The sequence below is a fragment of the Poecilia formosa genome, unplaced genomic scaffold (genome assembly GCF_000485575.1).
Source record: "Poecilia formosa unplaced genomic scaffold, Poecilia_formosa-5.1.2 Scaffold455, whole genome shotgun sequence".
Classification (NCBI taxonomy): Eukaryota; Metazoa; Chordata; class Actinopteri; order Cyprinodontiformes; family Poeciliidae; genus Poecilia; species Poecilia formosa.
In genome coordinates this window covers 222,514-248,234 of record NW_006800394.1, presented here as the reverse complement: position 1 = coordinate 248,234, position 25,721 = coordinate 222,514, and the positions used below count along the sequence as shown (strand labels likewise).

Genomic DNA, 25,721 nt, shown 5'->3' with positions numbered 1-25,721 from the left:
GCTCCTTCCCCAGCTGCTTCCGCTCACCTGTAATTAGCTCTTCTGGCTCGTTGCTCATTCCCACTCTCTCCTCTGTTCCCTATTTATGTATTTCTTGTTTCTTCAGCAGACGGTGAAAACCTCCTGTTCACCATCTACTCTTGTTTTCTGTAAGTTTTAATAAACTTCCATCATGCTCATTTTGCTGGGCCTCTTCAAAACGTCAGCATCACTTCCAGTCATAAAAAATAATTCACTTTAACTGTAAATCTGCCAGGCGTGTGAATAATTGTTTTCTCCTGCATTTGTCCTGCAGCGTTTTAATGTTAATCTCTGATTATAACCGACATAAAGTGCCAGTCCATCCGTTTCCTCTGAACCTGCAGCAGGAAGGCAGTGCAGCAGCTCCGGTCCTGGTATCGAGCCTGTGAACCTTTAAGTTGCTCTTAAAGCCGAAGTGAGTCTGAATCCCTGAAGCACCACGATTGACTCTCCAACTATGTGAAAATCAATCTCATTTCTGCACAGATCTGGATAAAAAAGTGAAACTGACAGTGGTGTATTGAACCATCTTCATGCTGAACTTTACTGAGACCTGTTCATGAAGACAAACTAATTACATGAAGAAAAGAGGAGGAAGACGGTGGCTGGGTGAAATGATCAGCCTCTGATTAGACGAAGCCACATCAGGGAAAACGATGCTAATTAGGTTAGCAGTTAGCCTGGTTTTCACGAAGAGAAATCAAAACCCAGCTCAGCATTCTGAAAACTGAAGCCTTCTCATGCACCTCGATTTTGAGTTTTTATATCCCGTGACCCTGTTTTCATGTCCCAAATTTCAGCCACAATCAGCCATTTTTAGCTCGAGTTCCTCCTGACATCCTCCAGGTTTTCAGCAGCGAGTATGAAGTGTGATTTAAAACCCTCTGGAGAACCAGATCTGTGATTTCTCCTGCATGAAATGCTGCTGGATGCTGGTTTCAGAGGAGAGCTGAGCCTGTGGCTGGTTGATACAGATGACAGGATTAAGCCGAGACTGAAGGCTGCGTTTAGCGCAGAGGTTTAATCAGTAAAGAGTTTGTTTGCATGAAAACGTTTCTCTGCCTTCAGCAGACGGTCGGCAGGAACGCTGCAGCAGGTTGAAGCTGTTTCCACTGGAGCTGCAGGTTTACAGATGAAGGACAGGCAGGGTCTTAAATCTGGGACAGCGCCCCCTGTGGGACGAGCTGCTCCTCGGTCTTAGAAACAGAATCTGTTCAAAGTTTGTTTACATTCAAACAGCTGTCTTTCTTTTGGTGGATGAATCTTTTTGTGAATTTCTCTGTGTTTCCTGCTGAGGGATTCAGAGATCTGAGGATTTTCACTGCTGTGAGCGGTTCAGCCTCGGCCTGTGAGCGGTCAGCTGGAGCAAACACAACGTCCAGCAAGGAGGAAGACACTCCGTCTGCAGAAAAGACGGAGTGTCTCGGCACGGAGCTGGACAGCCGGCCGGGTTCTGGTCCAATAAATCCTCTTCTGAGTCACTTTCTGAGGAAGAATCTGGTTTCCAATTTTGAAAAAGACTTTTTAGTTTGTTTCCTGATTGTGGTGCAAAAGAATCAGTGGATCAGTTTCCAGTTCACGATTCAAACTGCAGAAATCAATTATTCTCATAAAATGACCACATTCTGCAGATTTTTCATTTAAAATACAGAATAAAATGCAAAAATATGAAAAAAAAATCTTTTTGCTTTAGCGGCATTCCTTCAGTGAACTCCTGATCATCAGCAGCTAAGAAATCCTGAAAATGTTTTACATCAGAGTGAGGCTGATCAATTATGTTTTCAATTAACCCATTAATTGCTGGATGGCATCAGGAGGCTTTTAGTGCAGAATTAGAACAACGTGAAACTAAAACTGCTGAGTTCTTTACAAACAGACAAAAGTTTTTTTCATGCAAAATGTATATAAATGTAAACGGCCTATTCCAAGTCTTCCTGACTCTTTCCTGAAATGTTCTTGATAGTTGGAAGACTGTAAATGATTCTGTGCCAGAAGTTTTTTTCTCCTGATTTCCATCAAACCATCAAACTGGTTTCATGTTGTGAGAAGCCAAAGTGTGAAAAACGTGAAAAAAGCTGAAACAGTTTTTAACTTTCCTGAATGTTTGACTCGCCGTCTGGATCTGCTGGGTTTGACGTTCTTGTATTCTGAGCTTCCTTCAGGAAATCCAGGGTAAAATTCAACACAGGAATTGAATTCCAGTTCGGTTTAAATGAAATGTCAGGAGGAATTTTGGTTGTTTGCTGCTTTGACCTTAAACCAAAAGGTCTCCTAGACGTGGCGCTCGTGTTTTGACAGCAAATAAAGCGTGAGCAGTTTTATAAACCCAGGAGGGCTTTCATTTGCTCACAGCCTTTCCAAGGTGTTCTGTCTTATTATTTCATCTATTTCTCTGCTGCCTTTCATCAAACGGACCCAGAGTGGTGTTGGTCTCTGGAGATGACCCGATCAGTGGCGAGGCGCGCTCTGATCCGCTCCGTGACCCGAACGGCCTGCGGGCCAGAGGAGTCTGCCACCAGGAATAAGATAAAAGCGCCAAGAGAGTCTGAGTCCAACATGCAGGTGAGAGCATCAGTATGGGAGGAAGGCAGCGAGGAGCGACAGCAGAGTGAGTGAATGTAACAAACCTCCAGCGTTGTTATCTCTGCAGCAGATGGAGGAGAACAGAGCAGGCCTGTGATTAATGGAGGTGGGTGTCGGTAAGACAATGCAGGTGGGATATTAATTCATCAGTCTGGCAGGAAGCGCCGTCTGTAATTGGAGAAGATTCTCTCAGGATGTGGAACACGTAGAAAATGAAAAGCAAAGTTTGTTCAATGTCAGAAACGGCAAAAAGGAAATATATTTTACACAAACCGATCGGCAGCTCAGAACGCTTCAAACAAAGGTTAACATTAAGTCTTTAATATTAAACTTCACTTCCGTCTCCATCTAGAAGAGACAGGATATAAAACATAAAGTGATGTATTCAAAAAGGAAGGAAAAACTAAAGGCAGCTTCTAGGTTTCAGTTAAATAACATCAGAATTAAATGAGCAAAAATTCAAGGTCTAAACTAGAAATACAAAATGTGACGAAGCAGAAAAATATCAAATTAATTACAGAAAGAGAAACTCTGAAGCTTCAGGATTTGGGTTTTGGAAATGAATCGCCATAAAATATCAAATAAAATTATATCTGGTTTTCAAAAAGAGAAGAGTTTCTGTTATCAGGAGATCAGTAGAGCTGCTGCTCCTTCAAAAATAGTTTTTATTTTATCTTTTTGCCAGAACTGAAATTTTGTCCCATCAGAATCAATTTAGAGAAATGGACTCGGTTCTGCTGACTCAGCCTCAGAAGCTGAAAGACGCTGATCCTGAGCTAAGCTCCGCCTCTTCCTGTCTGAGCTCCGCCCCTTCCTGTCTGAGCTCCGCTTCTTCCTGTCTGAGCTCCGCCTCTTCCTGTCTGAGCTCCGCTTCTTCCTGTCTGAGCTCCGCCTCTTCCTGTCTGAGCTCCGCTTCTTCCTGTCTGAGCTCCGCCTCTTCCTGTCTGAGCTCCGCCTCTTCCGGTCTGAGCTCCGCCTCTTCCTGTCTGAGCTCCGCCTCTTCCTGTCTGACACACAAATAAACTTAACTTTATTTGTTTCACACAAACGATCCTTCAGATCGTCCACCAAAGAAGAAGAAACATAAAAATCTCAACACAGGAGTCAGATAAGGCCGGGCAGAGCTTTAAGGTAAAACTACAATAAATTATTGGAACAGCAAAAAAATTAAGAGGGAGGAAATCTGGAAATGCAATAAAACCAGGAAGATTTGATCAGAGTAAGTTATCATGCAAACTGGTTGTAAAACTGCAGTGAACATAAAGTTCTTGCCTGCAGACACTCAGATACCCAGATGGGAGTTTAATCTGGTGTTTCAGGAATATTTCAGATTAGTTTCCATAATGTTGTGATTTCTGTTATGATGGTAATTATCATCATCACCTTCCAGACAGAGTAAAAAACTGATCTGATGAGGTCTGAGCTCATTCAGCCGGTCATCAGCCGGTCATCAGGCTTCATTAGGAAGCTGCTGTAATCATCCTGAAGTTATGGATGATTAGAAGTTATGGGTTATTACCTGCAGGTCTCCCCTCCATCATCATCCTCTGGCTGCAGATCGGACCGACAGGAAGAGCTCACTCTGAGAAACCTCAGATAACCCAACTCAATTTAAAAACAAATAACAGTGGCTGCAGGTTGTGGCAGCTTGTTGTGTCTGTTGCTGTGAATCTTTGCGTCCTGCTGCGGTTTTATTTCTGCAGCAGAAGCAGAAGCTGGGCCTCTCTGTGAGGAGCGTTGAGGCTTTTCTGTGTTCCTCCAGCCTGAAGTTGTGCCTTCAGATTAATTGTGGATGTTAAGGCGGCCTGCCGGCCGCTGGGCGCCGCGGCCGCTTCCATGACCTACTGCTCCGATCGGACACACCATCAAACGAGATAAGAAAATCAGAGAAATTCTGACTCTGGGTTTTGGTATCATAATCTCTGTTTTGTTTATCTTCATGTAGTTCTGTCTCTTTTCTTATCTTTTGTAGATAAATCAGGGATTTCTGCCTGACTGTAGATAATTATTACTTCTAATGAGGCGAGATAACAGATTATCTCTTCTACAACGACCCATTGTTTCTTTATCTAAGCTGTAGAGTTTAATAATTTAAACTGTTGACACCTTTAAGTGTTTTCTGTTTTTATGGCTCATTCACTTCGCAGCAGGAGTTTCAACCGTTTCACATTTAGAAAAAATCATATTCAGATGTTTCTTTTAGTGGTTGGACTTGATTAAAACTTTTAATTGAGGTAATTGCAGGATCTGTAATTAAATAATTGCATATTTTCCATTTCAAATCCCTTTTTGCTGCTAAATTATTGAATAAATAACAAACATGTTTACAGTTTTTCAGGAAGTCCTGATCGTTCATGCAGATTCTTTAGAAATGCAGATGCTAACATTAGCGTTAGCTGCTACATGCTTAGCATTGAGATGCTGTTTAGCATAGCTTCGCTGATAGGCTAACTCCTCTTAGCACAACTGGAACACAACAACAGTCGTTTTAGCATCAAATCAGATCAGTTTGAATTTATCGACACTGGACCGAGAAAAGCGGCTTCATCGTCCATCACTGTTAGGATTCTGGTGCGTCAGTTTTACGGCTGTACCAGAAACACAACACAAAGGTTCCGGTGTTCGGTGTTAAAACANGGTGTCTAACAGAATCAAAAATGTAACTCTTTACTATGGGCCCTTTGTCTAACAGCGTGTGACTCTTTCTCGGCCTTGGTAAAGCATCTCAACACCTAATAGTAATCATAATGATTTAACTAATTTACTAATCTCAACATAGGCTAACTCCTTTTAGCACAACTGGAACACAACAACAGTCATTTTAGCATCAAATCAGATCAGTTTGAATTTATCGACACTGGACCGAGAAAAGCAGCTTCATCGTCCATCACTGTTAGGATTCTGGTGCGTCAGTTTTACGGCTGTACCAGAAACACAACACAAAGGTTCCGGTGTTCGGTGTTAAAACAAAACGATCTGCTGCAGGCGAGGAAAGGATTACAACAATTTACCCCATTTTTTGTTAAAATCAGATTTTAAAAGTCCATTAGAGGAGAACATGCCTCTAATTTAAAAATGTATTTATTGGTTGATTTATTTAAAAATGATGGGATTCTTCGATTTGATGCATTTAATCAGATTGTTCCCTTGCTGAGCTCCAGATCACTGATCTGAGTCAGGAAAGCTTGATTGGTTCATGTGTGTTATTTATTGTCCCTCAGTGGATCTGCAGGTGCAGCAGCAGCAAAGTGAACAGCTGATGGGGGAACAAAAAGTAGAAAACGATACACTAAGGGTGAATTTAAAATATAAAAAACCCATAAACAATCCAGCTGTTCAGGTCGTCAAGGCAAAAAGTTCATAAAAGTAAACAGAAGTTTAAGAATTAGACATTTAAAATCGACGAGGAAACAATTGATTTTTGTGTTTTTATTTGCACCAAAGTAGAAAACCTTCGAGTTCGAAATATTTTTTCCCTCCAGATTCAACAAATATCCGCTCCAGTGCAGAAACACTGGCTTGTTGGAGCTGCAGCTCCAATATTGACCGTTCTCATTTAAGCAAAGTTGAGGCGGCAAGTCTGACGGATCAATACCAGGCTCCCAAGATCCCCCCTGTGTGTGTGTGTGTGTGTGTGTGTGTGTGTGTGTGTGTGTGTGTGTGTGTGTGTGAGAGGCCAGCCTATTAGCTGCAGCCATCATCCTGCTCCCATGGCGGCGCGGTCACACCGTGTTTGCCCATGCAGCCTCCTTAAGCTCTCGGCTCTATTAAGTCTCTGCATTTCCTTGATGCTCACATCCATTCATTCGTCCCTGGAGGCGGGGGGCGTCCGGGGGTCCAGCACTGAACCGTACATCGCACCAATTGTCCAATTTGTGCTCAGGTTGGATGCTGCTGCTGTAATTGCAGCTCAGATAACGGCTCCTGTTTCCAGCGGCGGAGCGAAGAGCATTTATCACCGGAGCGTTTCCTCTTATTGCACCACAGCTAATTTCAGAGGTAAATGCTGGAAATTTAACATTTATCTCACCACTGTTGGAAGTTCTGTAGAGCCTGAAGATACATTTTGTGTTTAGTATAAAAAATATGATGGATGGAAATAGACAGAAGGTGGAAAAAAGCTCAAAATGCTGAATGATAATTTGATGAAGCTGAATAAATAAAAATCAAACTAGAAACACCTGAAAATACAGAATCAATAAATATTACACATATCTTTAGTTTTCAGCCAAAGTTTTAATGTGAAGAAGAGAAACTCAGTGAAAAGATGTTTGAGATGGGAAATTAAAAAGTCAAATGCAAATTTAACAAATAAAAGAATAATAGGGATTATTGTTGAGTGTGAAGATTAAAGACCAACTAACATGAAACAAACCAGGAAAAACTAAAAACATTTTTCTCATATGAATTTCTCTTTTTCAGCAATAATTGTCAACATGACAGAACATTTCCAACCTGCTCCGTAGCAACACTTTCCTGGAAACATCTTTTCCATTTTGAGACGTTTCAACCTGCTTAACAGGAACATCTGGCAATTAGAAAACCTTAAAAACAAACCAATAAAACAATAAAACTGTTACTTTATCATGCATTAGGGCGGGAGACAGAAAAAAATTAGAACATTTCTGCCATAAAGACTAAAATTTTTAGATTAATCTCAGAAATGTTCTGTTTCAAAGTTGAAAGTTTTTGACTTTTGAAACATTTTCTTCTACAAAATTGCAGTCAGGTGTGCAGTTCAGCCACGCCCTCCTACAAAGATCTTCTGTTCAGAGAGCTCTCACTCTCACACAAAAAGGACGCATGGAAAAGTGTTAAATGTGATTAAATTCAAAGTTCTCCAGTTGTTGACCAGACCCATAAATCAGCTGATGCATCTGGTAAATTCATGTTTATGAGAAGTTTTATGTGACTCCATGTTAATCAGGCAGCGGTGCCCAAACTGGGCCCTGGAGGGCCGACAGCCTGCATGTTTTCGTTCTTCCTCCTCAGCAGGTCAAAGTTCGACTGAGCCATCAGGGTCCAGGTGCTTTAAACCAGGGAAAACTAAACCACGCAGGAAGCCGGGCCTCCAGGACTGAGTTAATGGGCTCAGACTAAAAAAAATCAGTTTTTTAACTCCAAAACTCAGCATCAAGTCTTTTCTCCTTAAGTGTGCAGATATTTCTAAATTGCATTCAGTACAAAATTATAAATTATACACTAAACCAAAACATCTGTAGCCTTTTTATCCATTTTAAACAGGATAAACACAAACACACACAGAATCTCCTCCTACAGGCTCAGCAGCATCACCAGCTCAGAAGGACAGAATCCATTTTTCCATCTTTGAGTCACTCAGCTCCACAGAAGCTGCGTAATCCAGACCATGTTGGAGTTTCTGCCTGATTAGCCTCTGCAGTCAGTTTGTGACTGAATCGTGATGCATAAGGTCAGCAGCCGCCTGACAGGCTGCGCTCTGCCAGAGTTCAGGAATAACAAAACTAAATAAGGTGTAAAAGCTCCGGCTTCGTCCTGTGGGGATGAAACTTGTTTTGTATTTCAGTCCAGAATGGAAAGTTGGTTTTATGGCAAACCTGCGGCTCCAATGTTTATCAGCAGATAATTCACAGCTTCAGGGTGGAGTCGGCTGAAACAGGAGGAAACGAACAGCAGCACTGCAGCTGTTCTTAATTTGGATGAATTCATTTAAACAAATTATCAAATGGCAGTAAAGTCAAACGTAAATCACTTTTGAGTTTATTGCCATTTACTGCCGACTCTCCAGCCGTCCTGTTGTTCTGCAGATCGGACCGTCAGTTTCTGTGAATATCAGCAACATTTCAGACGGTCAAAACGACGATTTTAGAGGGAATTAAAAAGTATTTTAGATTCAAATCATTTATCTTGGATCTGTAAAGGTTTAATTTTGCATTTCAAGGCTGTTTAAAAAAATTACTTTGCTGATTTTTGAAAGGAATAAAAAGAATCTAAAATAATCTGCAACATTTTCAGTAGGAAGGTAAAACTTTTCAAGGAAATCCAGGACATTTTGTCAGATAACTGAAGGAGGAGGGACTTCCTGTGATGTACAGAGTCTAAAAGTATCCAAACCCCTGAACCTCCTTCTGTTATGTCCAGTAATGTCCACAAATGTATCTGTAATTCATTAGGCTTTAATACGACAGATTAAAAGAAACAGTTCAGATTTATGAAGTGGAATAAAAGTTTTATTTTAAATTAAAATCTGAAATGTGTGGTGTGGATTTGATTTGAATTCCTTCAACCTTAAAACTGGACAAACTGGAATTATGAAAATAAATTTGCTTAATAATGATAAAGGTTTTTGCAGTATTAGTTGATTTTTTGTCTGAAGGTGTATTTCAGTAGAAACGTTTCTTGCATCATGTGACCAACAGCAGGATGTTTTTAATGACTTACACCATGAACAAATTAATTCATGTGATTTTAACAGAATTTCTTACTTCACTGAAAATTCAGTTTTTCATAAATTACTGTGAAATCAACAGTTTTGTTCTGATCTGCAGCTGCTGCTGAAACCGAGTCAGACTGGAGAACATCTGTGGTCTCAGTTTTCAAGTCCTGCTACAAATTCTCAATTGGATTCAGACCTGAACTTTGACTAGGCCAGTTTAACACCTGAACATGTCTTGATTTAAGTCATTTCATTGTGCAGTATTAGTTTTTTTAGTGTTTTTCCTGGTTGATCATCATTGTCCTGCATGTTTCTGCTTTAACACAACGCATGCAGATAACTGGATTATTTCTTTATTGCACCTTAAGTTCCTGCAGAAACAGATTAATGACAGTTCCTCTGCTGCAACGTCACATTTAGAAACCCACATGACAGCGGGCAGCCTCTCTGATACGGACTGGACAGGAAGCTGCTTGTTTTCCTGCTCAAACAGTCAGAAGGTCACAGATATCGACCTGCATTCATAACCATAATAACTACGAACAGATCGCTGTGAGACGGAACAAAAGAACAAACTGGGAATGAAATGATCATTTCTCTCAAATTCAGGAGTTTAAAGGCCAGTGCTGCTCTTCATTAAATAAAAGGTAAAATATTCTGGAAACATATTTCCCTCCAAATGAACATCCCTCCATGTGGCTCCTGATTTAAGTTAGAAATATTATATTTGTAAATCGTCTTACATGTAGCAAATAATTCTGATGATTCAAATTCACCAAAAACAAGAAAAGTAAAGTCAGATTTAATGCAGAGCAGAAAATATATTTTTTAATGTAAATATCTGTAATGTGGTGATAAATGAAACACACGAGTTGATAAGTGTGAATAACACTCATGATGATCTTTAATTATCTGCAAAACAAAAATCCACAAGAACAGTCATATGTTGTAGTTTTGAAGTTAGTTGTGCAATAACATTTATGCTGTTTCCATTCATACCAAAATGTATAATTTTTGTTAAAAAATGACAAAGAAACACAGAAAAGTCTTTATGTCACTTAAAAGGACAGAAAAGCTTCGATGGCTGCAAATGAATCTCACAATCTTTAATAAGGAATAATTAGTGGCTGCAGGATTATTCAGCACGAAAACAAAGTATTGCACAAAGAGAAAAGGCTTTGGAGATGACATCATTATTAAAGAAGGAGCCGAAGTTTCTGAGATCAGCTGCACAAGGTGAGTGGATGCAGAGCAGCTAACACCTCCCGCCAGCCGCACAGATCAGATGTTCCTCATTTTTTGCAAGCAGACCAAAGAAAGAAGAAAGAATGTGTAGAAAGACTGACTTCAGAGAAAACAACATATAACTGACATCATTGATTACATCAAGTTAAAACTGAAGGTACATTTGGGCAACAATCCAAACCCCTAAAAACTGTAATCCCTTCATTGGTTTGTTCATAAATTAGGTCGATAAAAAAAAAACAGATCTATAAATTATGAGCAACCCTCTAAATAATATATCATGATGGATTGCTCTTCTGCCACTAAAATTACAAAGCTCAAATCACAAATAACATCGTGTTCAAGTATATACAGATGTAGAGAAGAAAAACCTGTAGTATTCTGATTTACTTTCACCAGTAAGACCAAACCTATGTGGGGTTTCAAGGTTTTATCAGTTAAATTAGTGGATATGTCAGGATTAAAGCTGCAGACTTTTGGGTTTTAGTGGGACTGAATAAATTTGTTCATTCAGGATTAATTACTGTCACTCAAACCATAAAGTCATGCAGGAGAACAAAACGCTGCAGACTGAGCAGTTTGAGTTCGGCGTTATAGTGGAGCTTATCTGACGTGGATTTCAGGGATTTCTCCAGTATCTCCAGTATCTCCTAACGCTCCCAGTGGCTCCAGTATCAGTGTCTGCAGGTTCGGACTCCCTGACAAACCTCGCTTGCCTTGTTGGCGTTTTCTCTGTGGTTATGGCTACGACATCCTCAGCGTCACGTTTTGGGATCATTTTTTGTTGCTTTACACACAAAACAAAACGAAGGAACAAAAGTTTCTAAATCTGACATGATTTAAAAGTGTGAGATTTCCAAATAACTCTTTATGCAAGTTTTATTGTACACAACTTAAACTGCATTCAAATGTTACAAACCAAACAGGAAGCAAACATGCTAACGCTAGCCTAGCATAAAATTATTCAACATGAAAACGAAGCAGCAGAATTTTATTAGAGTCTAGTTGTGTTTGTTGAGTCAGATATAAACTTAAAAACAAAATACGGTGTAATACATGTTTTAGATTACATGTTTTCACAGTAGCTGTTGTCTTACTGAGCTAATCTGCTAATTCAATCTGCAGACAGGATTAAATATCTGCTGCTGCCATCAACATGGACCATCCAGGACATTTCTTAGTCATCAGAAGCTTTAATTTACTTTAAAGGTGTAAAGTCATTGATTTTATTAATGTCTATAAAGAATTAGCTAATGCTAATTAATGTTGGCTAATGCCAATTCTGATTAAAGGACATGAATCAGTACCAGAAACTTTCCTTCAGCATCTTTTGTCAGTTTTCTTTGTTTCTTGTTTCTTTCAGAGAAGATAATTTCCTTCCATCTTCACCTCTTTCCATTTGCTTTCGAAACTACGGCAAATTCTTCATTTGATGTGGATATTATGTTCATTATCAGTATGCAGCCATACTTATCCTGTCTGGGTGAGAACGGTGGCGTCACACGGGTCCAAAAGAGGAAAGAAGGGGAACATCAAGTCATCCGACACCTGAGATACATCGCTTTAAATCTCTGCTGTTCCAAATAGCACATTTGCTTTGGAATCAAGGATTAGAAATTCACGTTTTGCTGCATCAGAGTAAATTAATGTTGTCATAATCTAATTTTGTTTAGATAAGGATTAGATGACTACCTGGGAATGAAACATCATCACTTATGAAAGTCCCCAATTAGTCAGATAATTAAAAAACAGGCCAAGGTGCCAGTTTCAGTTTCAAGCATCTGACATGCTGAGGTGAGTGAGTCTTCAGCAACTCACAGTGAAATTTAAAGTGATGTCATTTCTGTGATGCTTGAGTCCCAGTTCTGTCGGTTTCAGGGTTTCATGGAACATGTGGCGAGTCAAATATGTCCAAAGAACCAGAGGCATCCTGATCCTGGATTATCTGGAGAGAAGCAGAGATGCAGCAGAGCTGAATACGCAGCGAGGCGTGATTTATCCCAGGTGGTCTCTGGTCCTCCTTCACCAAAGGTAAACAGCAGACAACGCTCAGCTCTCTGGAGAAGAATTTCACCAGCAACTCGTTTGGTTTTGACACCAGAGTCACAGCAGGTCAGGGTCGACGTTGCTCTGGAGATTCTCCATTTGAGCTCATTTTACGATTCTGGCAAACTACAGATTTTGTTCTGCATGATGATGATGGCGGTGAAATGACAGAGGATAAAACTGATGTGCAAGCATCAACATACCAACTAATTAGCTCATTTACTAATATCTCACTTCAGGGTGTCGACTGGTGCAAGGAGGACAGAGTTAGGAAGGAAAACCTGCCCCTGCAGACTCAGTCATATTATTATGAAGAACTGATGGTTTGTGGATGTTGCACATCTCTTCCAGCTGATCACCGGTCTGATCATTTTTAATAGCAATAGGTCATCGTTTTCCCACCAATTTAAAGGTGAGAGATGAAGCCATCCGACATTTTTTATTTTTCCTGGTAATTTCTGCCAGATCCATAACACAGTCACTAAACATCATTTATAAATTTCTGTTAATTCAGACCAAACATCCATAAAAAGTCTTGAAGATGGCGGTAATGAAACTATGTGAACTCTGCTCACCGTGTCTGTGGGTGTTTCACAGTGGAGAACATCGACTGCCAACATTTCTCACAACAAATTCCTTCACTTCCCACAAGTCCAATGGGTACCAGTGAGCTTGATGATCTAGTTGGGAACCTAATCCAGTTTCTTCTCCAACAAGGAAGGCAACCGACACAATGCAGCACAAAGCAGCAGACTGGCTGCACCGTCTCCCAGCCTGCAGCAGTTCAATGTGGAAACGGTTTGTGTACCGTATGCATAACGTGTCTGAGGATGTTGGGGCCTTTTGTGGAATGGATGATGTCTTTGCAGCTGATGGAGTTCTGTTGGGACCTTAAAGACCCACTGGTGGGTTTCTGACCATGAAACAACCTGCCTGAGTCAGCTCCTCTAAGTGCTCTGACCGTGAGTGGAGGAGTCGGGGCCTCAGCTCAGCGGTTTGCCGGTCAGAACAAAACTTGATTCTCTCAACAAAAGCTTGAACCCAAGCAGCTGGAAAGGCTTCCTCCATGGGCGGCTGAAGTCAAGTGGCTTGGGAAGACCTCTGAGTAGAACTGCTCCACATTGAAAGGAGTCAGCTGAGGTGAATCTAATCGGGGATTCCCAGGAGGCCGACCCAGAACCAGAACCTGCTGGAGTAGTTAAATGTCCCTTCTGGCCGGGAACGGCTGGGGATGATGCAGAATTAGACTGGGTTTCCCTTAGAGCTTTTCATCCTGACCTCAGGCAAGCAAAGCACCACAGATGGATGGATGATATTTTACAACTTATAAATTGTGAATTATATTTTGCTAAGGTTTGGTATTTTTTGTGGGAAACTAGAAAAACGAGGCGTAGCACGCTAAAGACTTTGACCCAAAACGGTGATATGAACCAAACCAAGGAATCTTTTAGCCTCTGGCATTTGCTTCATATTCTGTGTACAGTTGGACAAATTAGAAAAGCAGCAATAAAAATCACTCAGCTAGTCAAAGTTTGGATTTCAAACTGAACCGATGACAATGAACAGGAAACTCCCCTAACCTGCTGGTTCGGCCGGTAAACCACAATAATACTCCACAAAGAAACGGAGACGACGACACGACAAAGCAAACTGGTTCATTTAAGAGCTTATGGCGTTCTATACAATAAGGCATTGCTTGAATGGGAAACACTGGACAAACACTTCACAGTTTAATCAGCGTTTGATTGGCACGTGACACCTGGTCAGCCAAGCATGACAGCGTCTTCAGACTGATTGTTTTCGCCACTCGACCCTCGACGATCCGCGACGCTGAGGCCTGATCTGCAGAGATGGAAGCAACTGGCCAAAAATGACAGCAAAAATCCAAAATCATTCAGAGCCGCTCTGCGCCACAAGCTAGAAAACAAACAGAAACACACTCCCAACGCACATATTAGATCCACATAGTTTGCAGACATCGGTGGAAATAATACTAATCTGGGAACTTTTCCTTATCTAAAACAGAATTAATAAATGGAAACACCTAATAAACTCCACTTGGGACAGTAGTCCAGAGGGCTTTATGCAGCTAAGATAGCCTATTTACAATCATCTATAGTATGCAACACAAATAACCTGTTTCACTTATAGTCTAAGCTGATATGTTCCGGCCGTTTGTCAAAGAAGAGAAAACCTAATCCAAAAAAATGGGAATTCATTAATTGTGCTTTTTAACCCACAGATCCCCTTCACTGCTGAAACGGGACAATTTCAAGAGGCACCAACTGAAGTGCGTACATCAGATAATGAGCATCTCTAAAGCTATAACAAAGACTGAAATACAAACAGTAAAGAGTTTATTTGTATGTCTATAAAGGTGGTACAATTCCCTTCGAGTCCTACGTCTGGTTTAAAAAATATTTTCTTCACTGTGTCCTGCGTCGACAGGAAGGATCTTTGAGTCAAAGCAAAGCCCTTATGATGCTCTCAGAGAACAAAAGTCTTTGCCAGGATTTTCCTAGTCGTCCAAATTCTGGATCACACACAAAGCTAAAAAAACAACAAGAAGAGTTTTAATGACGGATGCTGATAACGTCCGGTCACATTTCTGATGCAGCCATCCGACACGGTCTTTAGACAGTTACCTCGTTCTTACTGGCAGTGCGGTACGTGTGGTGGTGGCCGGGAATGTACTGCAGGTGGTCCACCGTGTGTGTCCGTCGGGACGCGAACGCCTGCCTCTTGGACGTGGACGTGCCAGCGTGATGGTTGACCATCAGCGTGTTGTACGAGTCATTGGAGGCACTGGGTTGGGAGTGCATCTTGGTCATCTTGTGGCGGTCCATGACTGGCGTGGTCGGCATTAGCATGTCGGCGTGAGACATCGCCCGCGCCATGGCCTTCTCCCGGAACTTGTCACGCCTCATCGCCGGGGACAGCAGAGGATCCTGGGAGTGGAGGCGGTCCGCCGAGAGCAGCTGCTCGTTTGAGAGGTTGCGGCTGCTTCCGTATGCGGCGGCTGCCATGGCGCCGTACGACGACAAGCCGTAGTCTCCGCGCCGCGGCGTCCTGGGGGGGGACAGGACGTGGTCCTGGGACATGGCCCTCTGCACCCGCCGGGGGCGCTGCTGCCGCTGCTGGTGCTGCTGGTGCTGGTGGTGCTGGTGGGGCTCAGCATTCAGCTTCACCATGTGGGTCGGACCCCGACCAGCGAAGTCAGGATGAAGATGCTTCCTGGGGTAGTAGTCATCCATGTCTTTATCGCCTGTGTGGACGGATGAGGAGACCAGAGAGAGAGAGCTGCTCAGAAATGGACCCAAATGTGATTTTATTGTCTTAGAGGGAGAAAAGGAGTAAAATTACTAAAAGGACTAAACGTCGCCGATGGCCGACACATCCACCAAACGCTCCTTTAAAAAGTTTGTTGCTATGGCTACAGTCATTATGGATCCGGCTTGGATCCATAATCTGGATCTGTTATCCACTGCTGACAGCTGATTGGTCACAATAGACCACATGATACATCATATCATTATTGCTCAGAGGATTTATTTATGTTTTTGTTTTAGTCTAAAATTAGTTTTTCCACAAATTTATGTTAAAAGCAACAAACCTTCAGGGCCAGAAAGATTGTTCTTAACAAACCATCATTTCAAATCAAAGAGAAACGACACTGAGGTGCTGAGGCTTCAGTAGGATGATTCTGGCTTCAGAAAGAGGCTCATCAACCAAACAGCTTTCAACACTTTAACGTAAATATAAGTAAAACCTGGCAACCTAACATCGATTTATTCAGCTGGTTTCTGCACAAACAGACAAGGAAACAAACCAAAAGTGTCATTTAGTCGTAAACCTGATGAGGAAAAAGACGGTGATGGAAAGCAGCCGTCTGCATCAACCGTCTGCAGCTTCACTTTTCACAAAGTTCATGTCCTTAATGGAAAAGTCAGAAGATTCTCCACCAAATTACCTTACAGTAATTTTAGGTTTCAAGTCCAAACGTCCTTTAATAACTTGGCAGTTTGTTGGTGAATACATAAGTAAAAAGATGTGGAGGAAAATGATTGTTTCTACTTTGTTTCTTGTTTTTAATTGGTTTTGTTTTCTTGCTGAGTCAGCTGTTCTGCTCCTCCTGAGCATCGTAACAAGGTGACCCGCTCTGACCTTTGACCTCCGGTTCACATTTTGGCTGAAAATGCCAACCGAACCCAACCAGAGGCAAAAACGGTACCAGAGACGGTTCAGGCATTTTCACTCACAGTGTGAATGTTTGATACTGAAACAGCAGTGAAACCAGATTCTCAGCCCTGCCAGGTTTCATTTGACCAAAACGCCTTCAGACTTTGGATTGAAATCAATCTGTAGGAGAAGCTAAAGATTAGGGTGATGGTACGGAGGGCAAAGACTAAACCACCACTGGAAACAAGCAGCATTATGTAATAATGTAATAAAATCAGGCTTTAAAATGTAATGAAACATCATTAAAACTGCAGTTTGTAACAATCGACACAAAATAAAAACCTTTGAATCGTTGAGAAGACATGCAGGTTATCAGAGGCTGCTCTGAAACGGATCCAGTTTACAGGAAGATGATGAGGAACCAGATTATTAGATAATGCATCACATTATTACATCATTTCTAAAAACTGAGCTTTCTTCTCTAATAATCTGTGGAAATGTAATGAAATCCCTGAACATGGCAGAACTTTATTACATGATGTGATTTTAATGAAGTTTTATCGCATTTTGAAGCCGGATTTTATTACCTTATTACAGATTGCAGCGTTATCACATAACTTCTTTTTCACATCCACGTTTTTATTGAAATGTAAATAAAAACTGAGGACTGGTGATTTAAATCATTTCAGCCCTGAATCTGAACTTTGGGTTCCTGGTGGCCTGGTTCTGACGGGTCGGCGCCGGAGCTGCAGCAGGAAAATGTGGAGGTTTTCTGTGTCAGCTGCAGCCTGCAGTAAACTGTGGCTGTGGAGTTTTGATATGAAGCCTAATTATAACATGTGAGTTAAATCCTGACTGAACTGATGCAGTCAGTTCACCAAACAGGCTGAGCATTTCTTTATCCTAAAGTCAAACCTTCATTTCCACAAACAGATCATTAAACTGCAGTTCACTAAATTACATCCTGTACAAACACAGTATTTATCCATCAGCAGGCTGCAGGCGATGATAAGGCAGCAGATCTGGAATAAATGTGTGTGTGTGTGTGTGTGTGTGTGTGTGTGTGTGTTTTAACCCTCTCACGGTGATGACGCCAACATCACATCGTTCTCCGTTTCAGCGAACGTCAAAGAGGACCAAACGTTTCTCCACTGCTCTCATTTTAAATCTACTAATTAAAACATTACAAACAGACGCACTAATTTAATTTAGTTCATTATTACCGTCTTTTGAAATAGTTTTATTAAATAAGAGCCAAATTAAATTTGGGCATGTTTCCTTGTCTGGACTTTAAATCCAGAGGAACAGGAAGTCGTTCCTCCTTCATCCCATTTGACCTGAAAATGGAAAGTTTTCCTTTAAGCTTCATGATTTATGCACAATTCTGTAAGCATTTTTCTTTTTACTCAATAAAATCACAAGCAAATATGACTTAGTTTGATTCATAATTATAGTTTTGCTTTTAATCCTAATTCAGGTTTTATTAATTTGATAGATACATTTTAATCTGGAATGCATGTGTAATCTCCTTAATCTCCTTTTAAATGTGTGAAGATCTGTCAGATTATGGTTCTCTGTGTTTATGAATGAAGTTTAAATCAACACTGCACTCATCTTCAGAAAACAAATTCAACTACAGCCATGAATGTTGTTAAGTACAGCCGTGTGAATTCAGACGCTTCTTTCCCAGACATCCAGGCCAGTTAGAGGTCAAAGGTCACTGCCTGTGCAGCTGCACGTCAGGCTCCTCCTGCAAACGTTTCATGAACTCCTCCGTATGAAAAATGTCCCAAAGTGAAGAACCTGTCTGGCTGTTAAAAGTTAATATAATTTAAAAGGAGCAAAAATCCTCCACAAATATGTGATCAAATAAAAGTATTGATTAATGTGGTTCTGGTTTTTCACGCAGCTTTTCTATCTCAGCTGCTCTTTGGTAATAAATAGAGACAAAGTTGGATAAGTTGTGTTTTTGTTGGTCCGATAAGAAATGAAAAGTGTTTCTTTTCTTTTGTGGATTTATTTTGGAAACCAGATAAACGCTGGAAGGAGATTTTTCATTCATGCATCCTAATGAATGACCAATGACATCTGTAAGTGGCTTCCTGTCGTTGTGACTTCAGACCTTGAGTGGCGACTTTAAAGTTTGTTTTACCTCTTGTGAAAAATGCTTTTAAAAGAGCAGCAGCAGCAGCAGCACTCCAACCAAGAGCCACTAATGTTCCTGCAGAGGAACAACGTTGAATGTTAAACGCCTCTCTGCAATGAGGAGCGTTTTATAAAAGATCTACAGTCAACAAATCTGCTAAATGTGATAACAGCAAAAGCCAAACGTGTTTCTGAGGCTCGAATAAGTTGACTGATAAACCAGGAGCAATATGGAAACAGCAGCTCCTCTTATCTGTTCCCAGTCTGATAAATTATGTGCATCTGAAAGCAGAGTGTTTCAGATAAAAGCAGGAACAAAATGTGGCTCGATTAAAGCGTCGTCGTCTCAAGGAGAGCGGAGAGGAGAAGCAGAACCAAACAACAACGTGGCATCAGAACCTGCAGCTGCTTATCCAGGCGCTCCTGCTGCAGGAGGCGATACCGAATACTTATCGTGACTACGGCAACCGATACGATACTTCAGTTCGATACATCATCAAACCTCTGACCTTCTGGTGTTTTAAGTTTTTCCTTTCCGTTATTTTCTTCAAACCTTCAACAGAATTTGTTCAAAGTTGATACAAAACGTGTCACTAACATATTAATATGACTTTTTGTGTAAAAAGTGCAAAAAAATTACCACGTGAGAGCAAATCAAAACGAAATATTTTTTAAAGAATAGTTGAGAAACAGCAATAAAAATAATCAAAAAGTGAAGATTGAATCAGAAACTGAAACCAAACATCAATTTCAGCTAAAAGTAAATAAAAATCATCTGATTTCACATTTTTATCCCTGAATGTTTAAAACGTTTTTAAATCTGTTAACACAAAAATCTCACTAAACCTGTTATTTCATTTGAACATTTTTTTTGTATAAAACAACCTGAATGCTCATCATCGTTTGATGTTTCTGTTAAACTTCCAGAAATATTCATGTTTTCCATAAGCAGGGCTGTCAATTTTCCATCTTTCCAAACTGAATTTTCCTTTGGATGTTTTATTTATGCTCTAAAAATAGGAGAATATTTTTGCACAGAAACATCCGCGACGTCGGGCTCCACAGCGACTCCTGCTTGTCTTAAAGGTTTGAGGTTATTTTGTAAATATTCGTACAGGAAGCTCCTTACTTTTGGATTAGAAATCATTCAGTGTTCATTATTTTACCGTCTGTTCAGACCCAATTCTTCTGAAACCCAAACGGTCTGAATGACCGGGTTCTGCTGTAAGAGCGTTTACAGAAGAACATTCAGCATAACGTCTGCCCTGTCCAGCCACATCATTTCACATCGTTTAGGATGTGAAATGATGTCCTGGTTCACGGCTCATCAGGCTAATTGTTAGCAGTAACTTGCATTAAATTAACAGAAGAAAGACATGAAGCATGCAGCAGTCAGCCCACATCATAATACCACTGCTAATCTCACCCAGGATAATGAAGTGTGGAACTGCTCTGACATCAAGGCGCCATCATGGCGCCATATTAACCATATTCTACTGGAAAGGCTCTTAATATGACATTAGCAGACATTAGCAGCATGACTTGGGCTGCAGATGGGATCAGATCACACGGCGGCTCCACAATGAGGCGATGGGAACAAACATGGAGGCTTCAAGCTTTCAGGATCATTTCTCTACAAAATGTGAAAAGGTGAGCGGACGACCAGTAAATACAGGAGCGTCTCATTAAATCAGAATATCACCCAGAAGTTCATCTGCTTCAGTCAAACTCCAGGGATGAAGATTTTTACCCACATGATTAATTTCAGTTGTTTCTCTCAGAATGAACGATTCCGGCTTACAGCCACTGGAAAAACCACCAGACCAACAGACGAGGGATTTGGTGATGAAATATGAACAGAGTCCATGAACCAGACAGGAAGTGACCTCACTGAGGCTCCTGGGTCCTTAAAAAGCCTTAAATTCATTTAAAAGTAAAATAAAAACTGTAAACATGTCTTACATTTTGTAGTGGGAGAACTATTAAATCTTCTATATTTCACTTTTCTGCAGGCAAACATTTGAGTCGCACGCAGATTTTTTCATTCTGACACTGGAGGAGGTTGAGGCTACCGCTAACTACCGCTAACTACCGCTAACTCACTGCTAACCCAGCCCTGCTAGCTAGCTGTTCTGCGTGTATCATGGTGTTGTTGACGTTTGGCTCATTTCTGTTGCCAATCCATATGATTGTGTGCAAAACGACTTGGCGCTAATATATGAAACCTGCCACTGTTTTTCTACATTTCTATCATAATACAGGTTTTAATTTGCAAAGTCAAATTTCTCATATGTCATGTTTGATTTATACAGAAACTGAAGGTACCATGGTTACTGGATTGTGTTATGAAATGGCAAACAAAATACACAAATACTTCTTCTTTAAGTTTTCAACATTTTTTCAATGTATTGTATCAATATGACTTATTTTGCTTCCCTGAACAGGTTAAGATGGACTGTGGCCTATTCAAAACCTGTTCATTACATTTTTTACACAAAATGATTCTTTGATTGACATTGGTTGATTTTTTTTTATACAAAATAATTGAGCAAAAATGCAGCGAATGGTTTCTGGATGGTGAGTCAAGAATCTAACACTTGAGTTTTCCAGCAGCCATTGTACAGCACATGCAGCGGTAAGACCAGCTGACCAAACATGCTGGAGCTCAGTTTGGGTTGCTAGGTAACGGGCTGGGTAATGACAATTGAGAAGTTTTTGAAACGGTTCGTTTTCCAGACACCAAAAACATAAATTTATTGAAAATAAATCCCTTGTTGGGTTTTTTAAAAGCTTGGGCTGTTTTTAGAAGCAGTTCAGATAAAAATGTGCAAAGTGTGAATCTTGCACATTAGATCCCCTCTGAAGACATTCTGACTCGCAGAGATGCCCCTGTACTGGTCACAAGGCGTCATCAGGAGCATGCAGGGGCGTGTGAACCCGTTTCTGGGCGGGGCGTGAGGGTGACGTCATTCCGAATCGCTCGTTTCCGACGGCGACGGAGGACAAATGGAGGAGCACCTACTTAGTCTGTGAGGAGAGTATTTACTTAAGTCAGGCTTGAGCGGCAGCTCGTAGGACGGCTGCAGGTGGCTCAGGTTCTGGAAGGATCTGGACAGCGAAACGTCGTAGGGCTCGGTGGCCGAGGTCAGGATGTTGTTGATCCGCTGCGGCCGGTCTGCAGGGAACAAGGGAACAAGTTGCACGGCGGTCAGAGACAGAGGACGAGTCAGAGCGCTTAGTGGAGGAGAAATGTCCGAACTGAAGATCTTCAGGTGAGGCTCTCTGCTGTTTATTCCTTTTGTTTTGTTAAAACTAAAACATACTGAATGCTGCATGTGTTAAAGGAACATTTAACTTTCAGCTCTGAACGGTTTTTAACTCGTAGCAGCCAAACGGTCCAGACGTTTCTACATCCTTCAGAGTTCATCTGGACTTTTCCACCTGCTGTGTCTTGTCTGGGAGTTTGCATTTGTTTACCACTAATCTGTGTGGAGCGACCCAGAGCGAAACTGGACTCTACCCTGTCAGAAACGCTGTCGGTGTTTCAGAGTATCGGTTCTGATTTCCTGTGACGGAGTGAAGGAGGCTTTCTGACAAAACTCAGCCAGGAACTCAGGAAGTAACCAGGAATTACACCGCACCGTCCCAACATTTACACCGAAACGCTCCAGTTTTAAAAAGGCTTGTAAGGAGTTTAGATTTCTTAAGGAAAAATCATTTCTAAGCTTTTTTTGTACCTTTGATGTGACAGTTTATAAATCAAATAAAAAATATCAGTGATTAAAAAATTCGATCCGGTAACCTGGTTGGACAAGTTTTCAAACCCTGAAACTAAAACAGTTTCTAGATGCCAGTTAAAGTTACTTACACAGAATAAAAAAAACTTTTTCTGACTGTCTGACGTTGAAACTTCTCTCGTTTCAGCTCAGGTAGAATCAGCAAAATTATTTTTATTGGCTAAAAAACAGAGAACTGAGCAAAAAAAAAAAATTTTAGATTTTTTGTGACTTACTTTGAATTCAGAGAAATGAAAACAGACTTTTGGTCTGGTTTAACTTCACACAGTCAGAAAAAAAGTTTTTTATTTATGTAAACTTCTGGTTTCAACTCTACAAATGAAAATGATGATCTCAGTTTTTGATGGATGTAGATTTTATTTGTTAAAGTTTTGATGATTGAGAAGGAAATATGAACATTTTTATTCTTAATAGTAACGAGATGTTTTCTGACACCAATGTGGCTCCATACTTTGATGACTTTGTTTAATAAAATCAATCATAGATTTTACGTCTTTGGTTCGTGTGTCTGCAGCAGTGAGACAGGATGTGTGAAAAATGAAACAGATCAAAGGATTCATTGTAATAATTAAATATAAAAATGTAACGAAGCGTTTTCAGGTGGAAGGAAACATTTTAGTTGTTCTTTGAAGTTCCAGTTATTATCTGGAACCGGTTCTCCGTTTCTCAGTGAAGCTCTGGATCCTCCGTGTTTCTCTGTCGCTTTGCATTCAGTTCATCTCAGATTCACATTTTCTTGTTTTTATCTGATTTATGAAGAGAATAAATAAACAGAAATAAAAGTGAAATGTTCTAAAACCTGTGGATGGTTTTAAATATTCAACTTTTTTACATCTTTAATGTGACAAATTAACTGGAAAACAAACTAAATCATTCAGGGAGACAACAGACATCTAAACGCTTTTCATTAAACTCTTCTTGAGTTTGTGGTTATGATCTATTTAAATAATTTGATGAATCTGAAATGAAGCCAAGCGGGTTGGATTTTCCTGATATTTGAATCATTTATAAAATATCTACAGAATCAGGCCAGTGTGCAAATGTATCAGTCAGGAGAAAATACAAAACATATCCCAGTATTTCCTGTTCAAGTATCAATAACTGCAGATTTATGGGAGAAAAACCAACAAAAACAACAAACTGGAAGTTTGAGGGACAACAAGGAAACTCTGATCCAAAAACAACACTGCACAACACCAAGAAACAAACCCACAATGAAACACGGCAGTGGCAGCATCATGCCCTGGACTTCTACAGATGGATGTGGGTTTAAACGCTTCCAAACACGAGTCGATTTTTGGCCCAAAACCTTCAAAAAGCTGAAGATCTGGAAAGTTTCATCCAAACAGAGACGAGAACAAAGAGTTCAGAGGAGGATCAAAGATTTGAAGAATCTGTTGGACGACCTGAACTGAATGCAAACATCCTCACAAAACACAGAGAGCAAATATTAAAATGTAAAAGATGCTTCAATAAAGCATCAGTCTGGAGTCTGTCTTTGTGTCGTCCACCATCAGATTTGTTTGTTTCTCTGCTGAGTTGTGCAGAAAAATGTCAATAAAAATATTCCTAAAACCATTTATCTTGGATTTGTTTTCTTCAGCAGAACATTCTGAGTGAAGATGTTTGACTTTTGCTGCAGCTGATAAGGTGATAAATCTGTTCAGGCCTAATGGGGATTTACAGCCAGCAGCCAATGAAATGCTTGGAATGCGACCAGATTTGCATTTCAGTGTTTGAGTTTTGTTTCGTCTGCTGAAGCATCAGATCCTCTCGGCTCTCTGACGTGATTCAGTTGTTAGACGTTGGTGTCCTGATGAACTGATCCTCTCTGCAGCTTTGATTCGTCTAAAGCTGCATTAAAGCAACAGTTCAGCGCAGCGCCTTGAGCTTCAGTTCAGGGAACCATTTCATGACACCATTAAAGCTCCCGCACTGCGCGGCGCTCCTGCAGCTCCAGAATGTGGGTCGAGCAGCCACGGGTCAGGAGGCGCGCTGGGTGGGAAGGACAGGGACCCGATTAAAAATAGGCCTGGGGCGGCTGCTGCGGCACGGCCGGCAGAGAGCGGGCGGGCGCAGGGAAAATCAAGAACAGATTCAGAGATTGGGCTAAAGGTCATGAACTGAAATGCAGCAGTTTGACATTTAGTGACTGCAAAGAAACACAAGCACTGAAAAAACTGAAATGAGAACAAAATGATCCCGGTGGGAAGGAAACCAGCTTGAATCTCTGCTGCTCATGACACACGTTGAACGAAAAGTGATCAAAACGTACACATAAAACTATGTGTATCACTTACCGTATCCCATTGGTCTGTGGGCTGACGGGTCCAAGTGAGAAAGAGAGGATGTTATCAGCAGACGCTTCACAACAACACGTCGCTTCGGAAAATGGCAAGACAGCAGCTAAGGGTTAACAAAAGGTCCAAAATGTGAATTATGATGGAGCTAAGCAGACTTCAGTTGGTTCTGGAGGTACTTTCAGGCCCATTTCCCAGAGAAAAGCATCCAGACGACACACACAGGAACCCAAACACTAACCTCAAAACTCTGCAGAATCTGCTGACGGGAATCAGCAGATTCACTCATTAATCAATGAATTAGTTTGTCTCTTTTCATCGTCGCTGAGCTGCAGGACTGGTCAGCAAAGTCCACATTAAATCACAGTGGTGGAGTTTTAAACAGCACGGCCATCCGTTATTTCTATTTACTTCTGCGAAACCAACAGGATTCTTTGGTTTCGACCGTCCAGTAAATCAGATCTTTGCAGCCTGCAGTCATGTTTACTCACCCAGTTTGGGAGTGAGCGCCGTCAGGTCCAGGTGGCTGTGCTGGTACTCATGGTGGTGGTTTCCTGTTAGAAGACAAGAAGAGACAAATGAAACTCAGTCAGAACCCGGCAGACAGGAAGAAACCTGGTTATCAGTTATAAAAACTCACTCGGCAGGAAAGTGATTCTTCTTTTAATTCTAATTTATTTACAGAACTACTTCCCTATTTTAGTTAAAAAGTGGTTTCTGAGCAAATCCCTCAGTGGTGAGTAGCAGAGAAACCAGAGAAACCAGAGAAACCAGGGAAACCAGAGAAACCAGAGAAACCAGGGAAACCAGGAAAACCAGAGAAACCACGGAAACCAGGGAAACCAGGGAAACCAGGGAAACCAGAGAAACCAGAGAAACCAGGGAAACCAGGGAAACCAGAGAAACCAGAGAAACCAGGGAAACCAGAGAAACCAGGGAAACCAGAGAAACCAGGGAAACCAGAGAAACCAGGGAAACCAGAGAAACCAG

At 41.0% G+C, this 25,721-nt stretch overlaps 1 protein-coding gene and 1 long non-coding RNA gene across 8 annotated transcripts in view; one reads left to right on the top strand and one right to left on the bottom strand.

Annotated features, from left to right (window-relative positions):
- Positions 1-12,736: 12,736 nt before the first annotated feature.
- shisa6 (shisa family member 6) overlaps positions 12,737-25,721 on the bottom strand; it is a 65,724-nt gene continuing 52,739 nt past the window's right edge. Inside the window, exons 5-9 of one of the 7 annotated variants that reach the window (XM_016663907.1) lie at positions 25,223-25,285; positions 24,732-24,752; positions 21,657-21,809; positions 14,956-15,575; positions 12,737-14,860 (exon numbers count right to left, since the gene is read on the bottom strand). In XM_016663907.1, the coding sequence (XP_016519393.1) occupies positions 14,849-14,860; positions 14,956-15,575; positions 21,657-21,809; positions 24,732-24,752; positions 25,223-25,285 (869 nt within the window). In that variant the 3' untranslated portion in view covers positions 12,737-14,848. Of the gene's footprint in view, positions 15,576-21,656; positions 21,810-24,731; positions 24,753-25,222; positions 25,286-25,721 lie in introns of all 7 variants that reach the window. The other 6 variants (XM_016663909.1, XM_016663906.1, XM_016663910.1 and 3 more) reach the window with 6 other exon arrangements.
- Positions 21,820-25,721, top strand: part of LOC103155904 (uncharacterized) — a 10,397-nt gene continuing 6,495 nt past the window's right edge. Inside the window, exon 1 of the long non-coding RNA XR_001659561.1 lies at positions 21,820-21,906. This is a non-coding gene — a long non-coding RNA (uncharacterized LOC103155904). The remainder of the gene's footprint in view (positions 21,907-25,721) is intronic.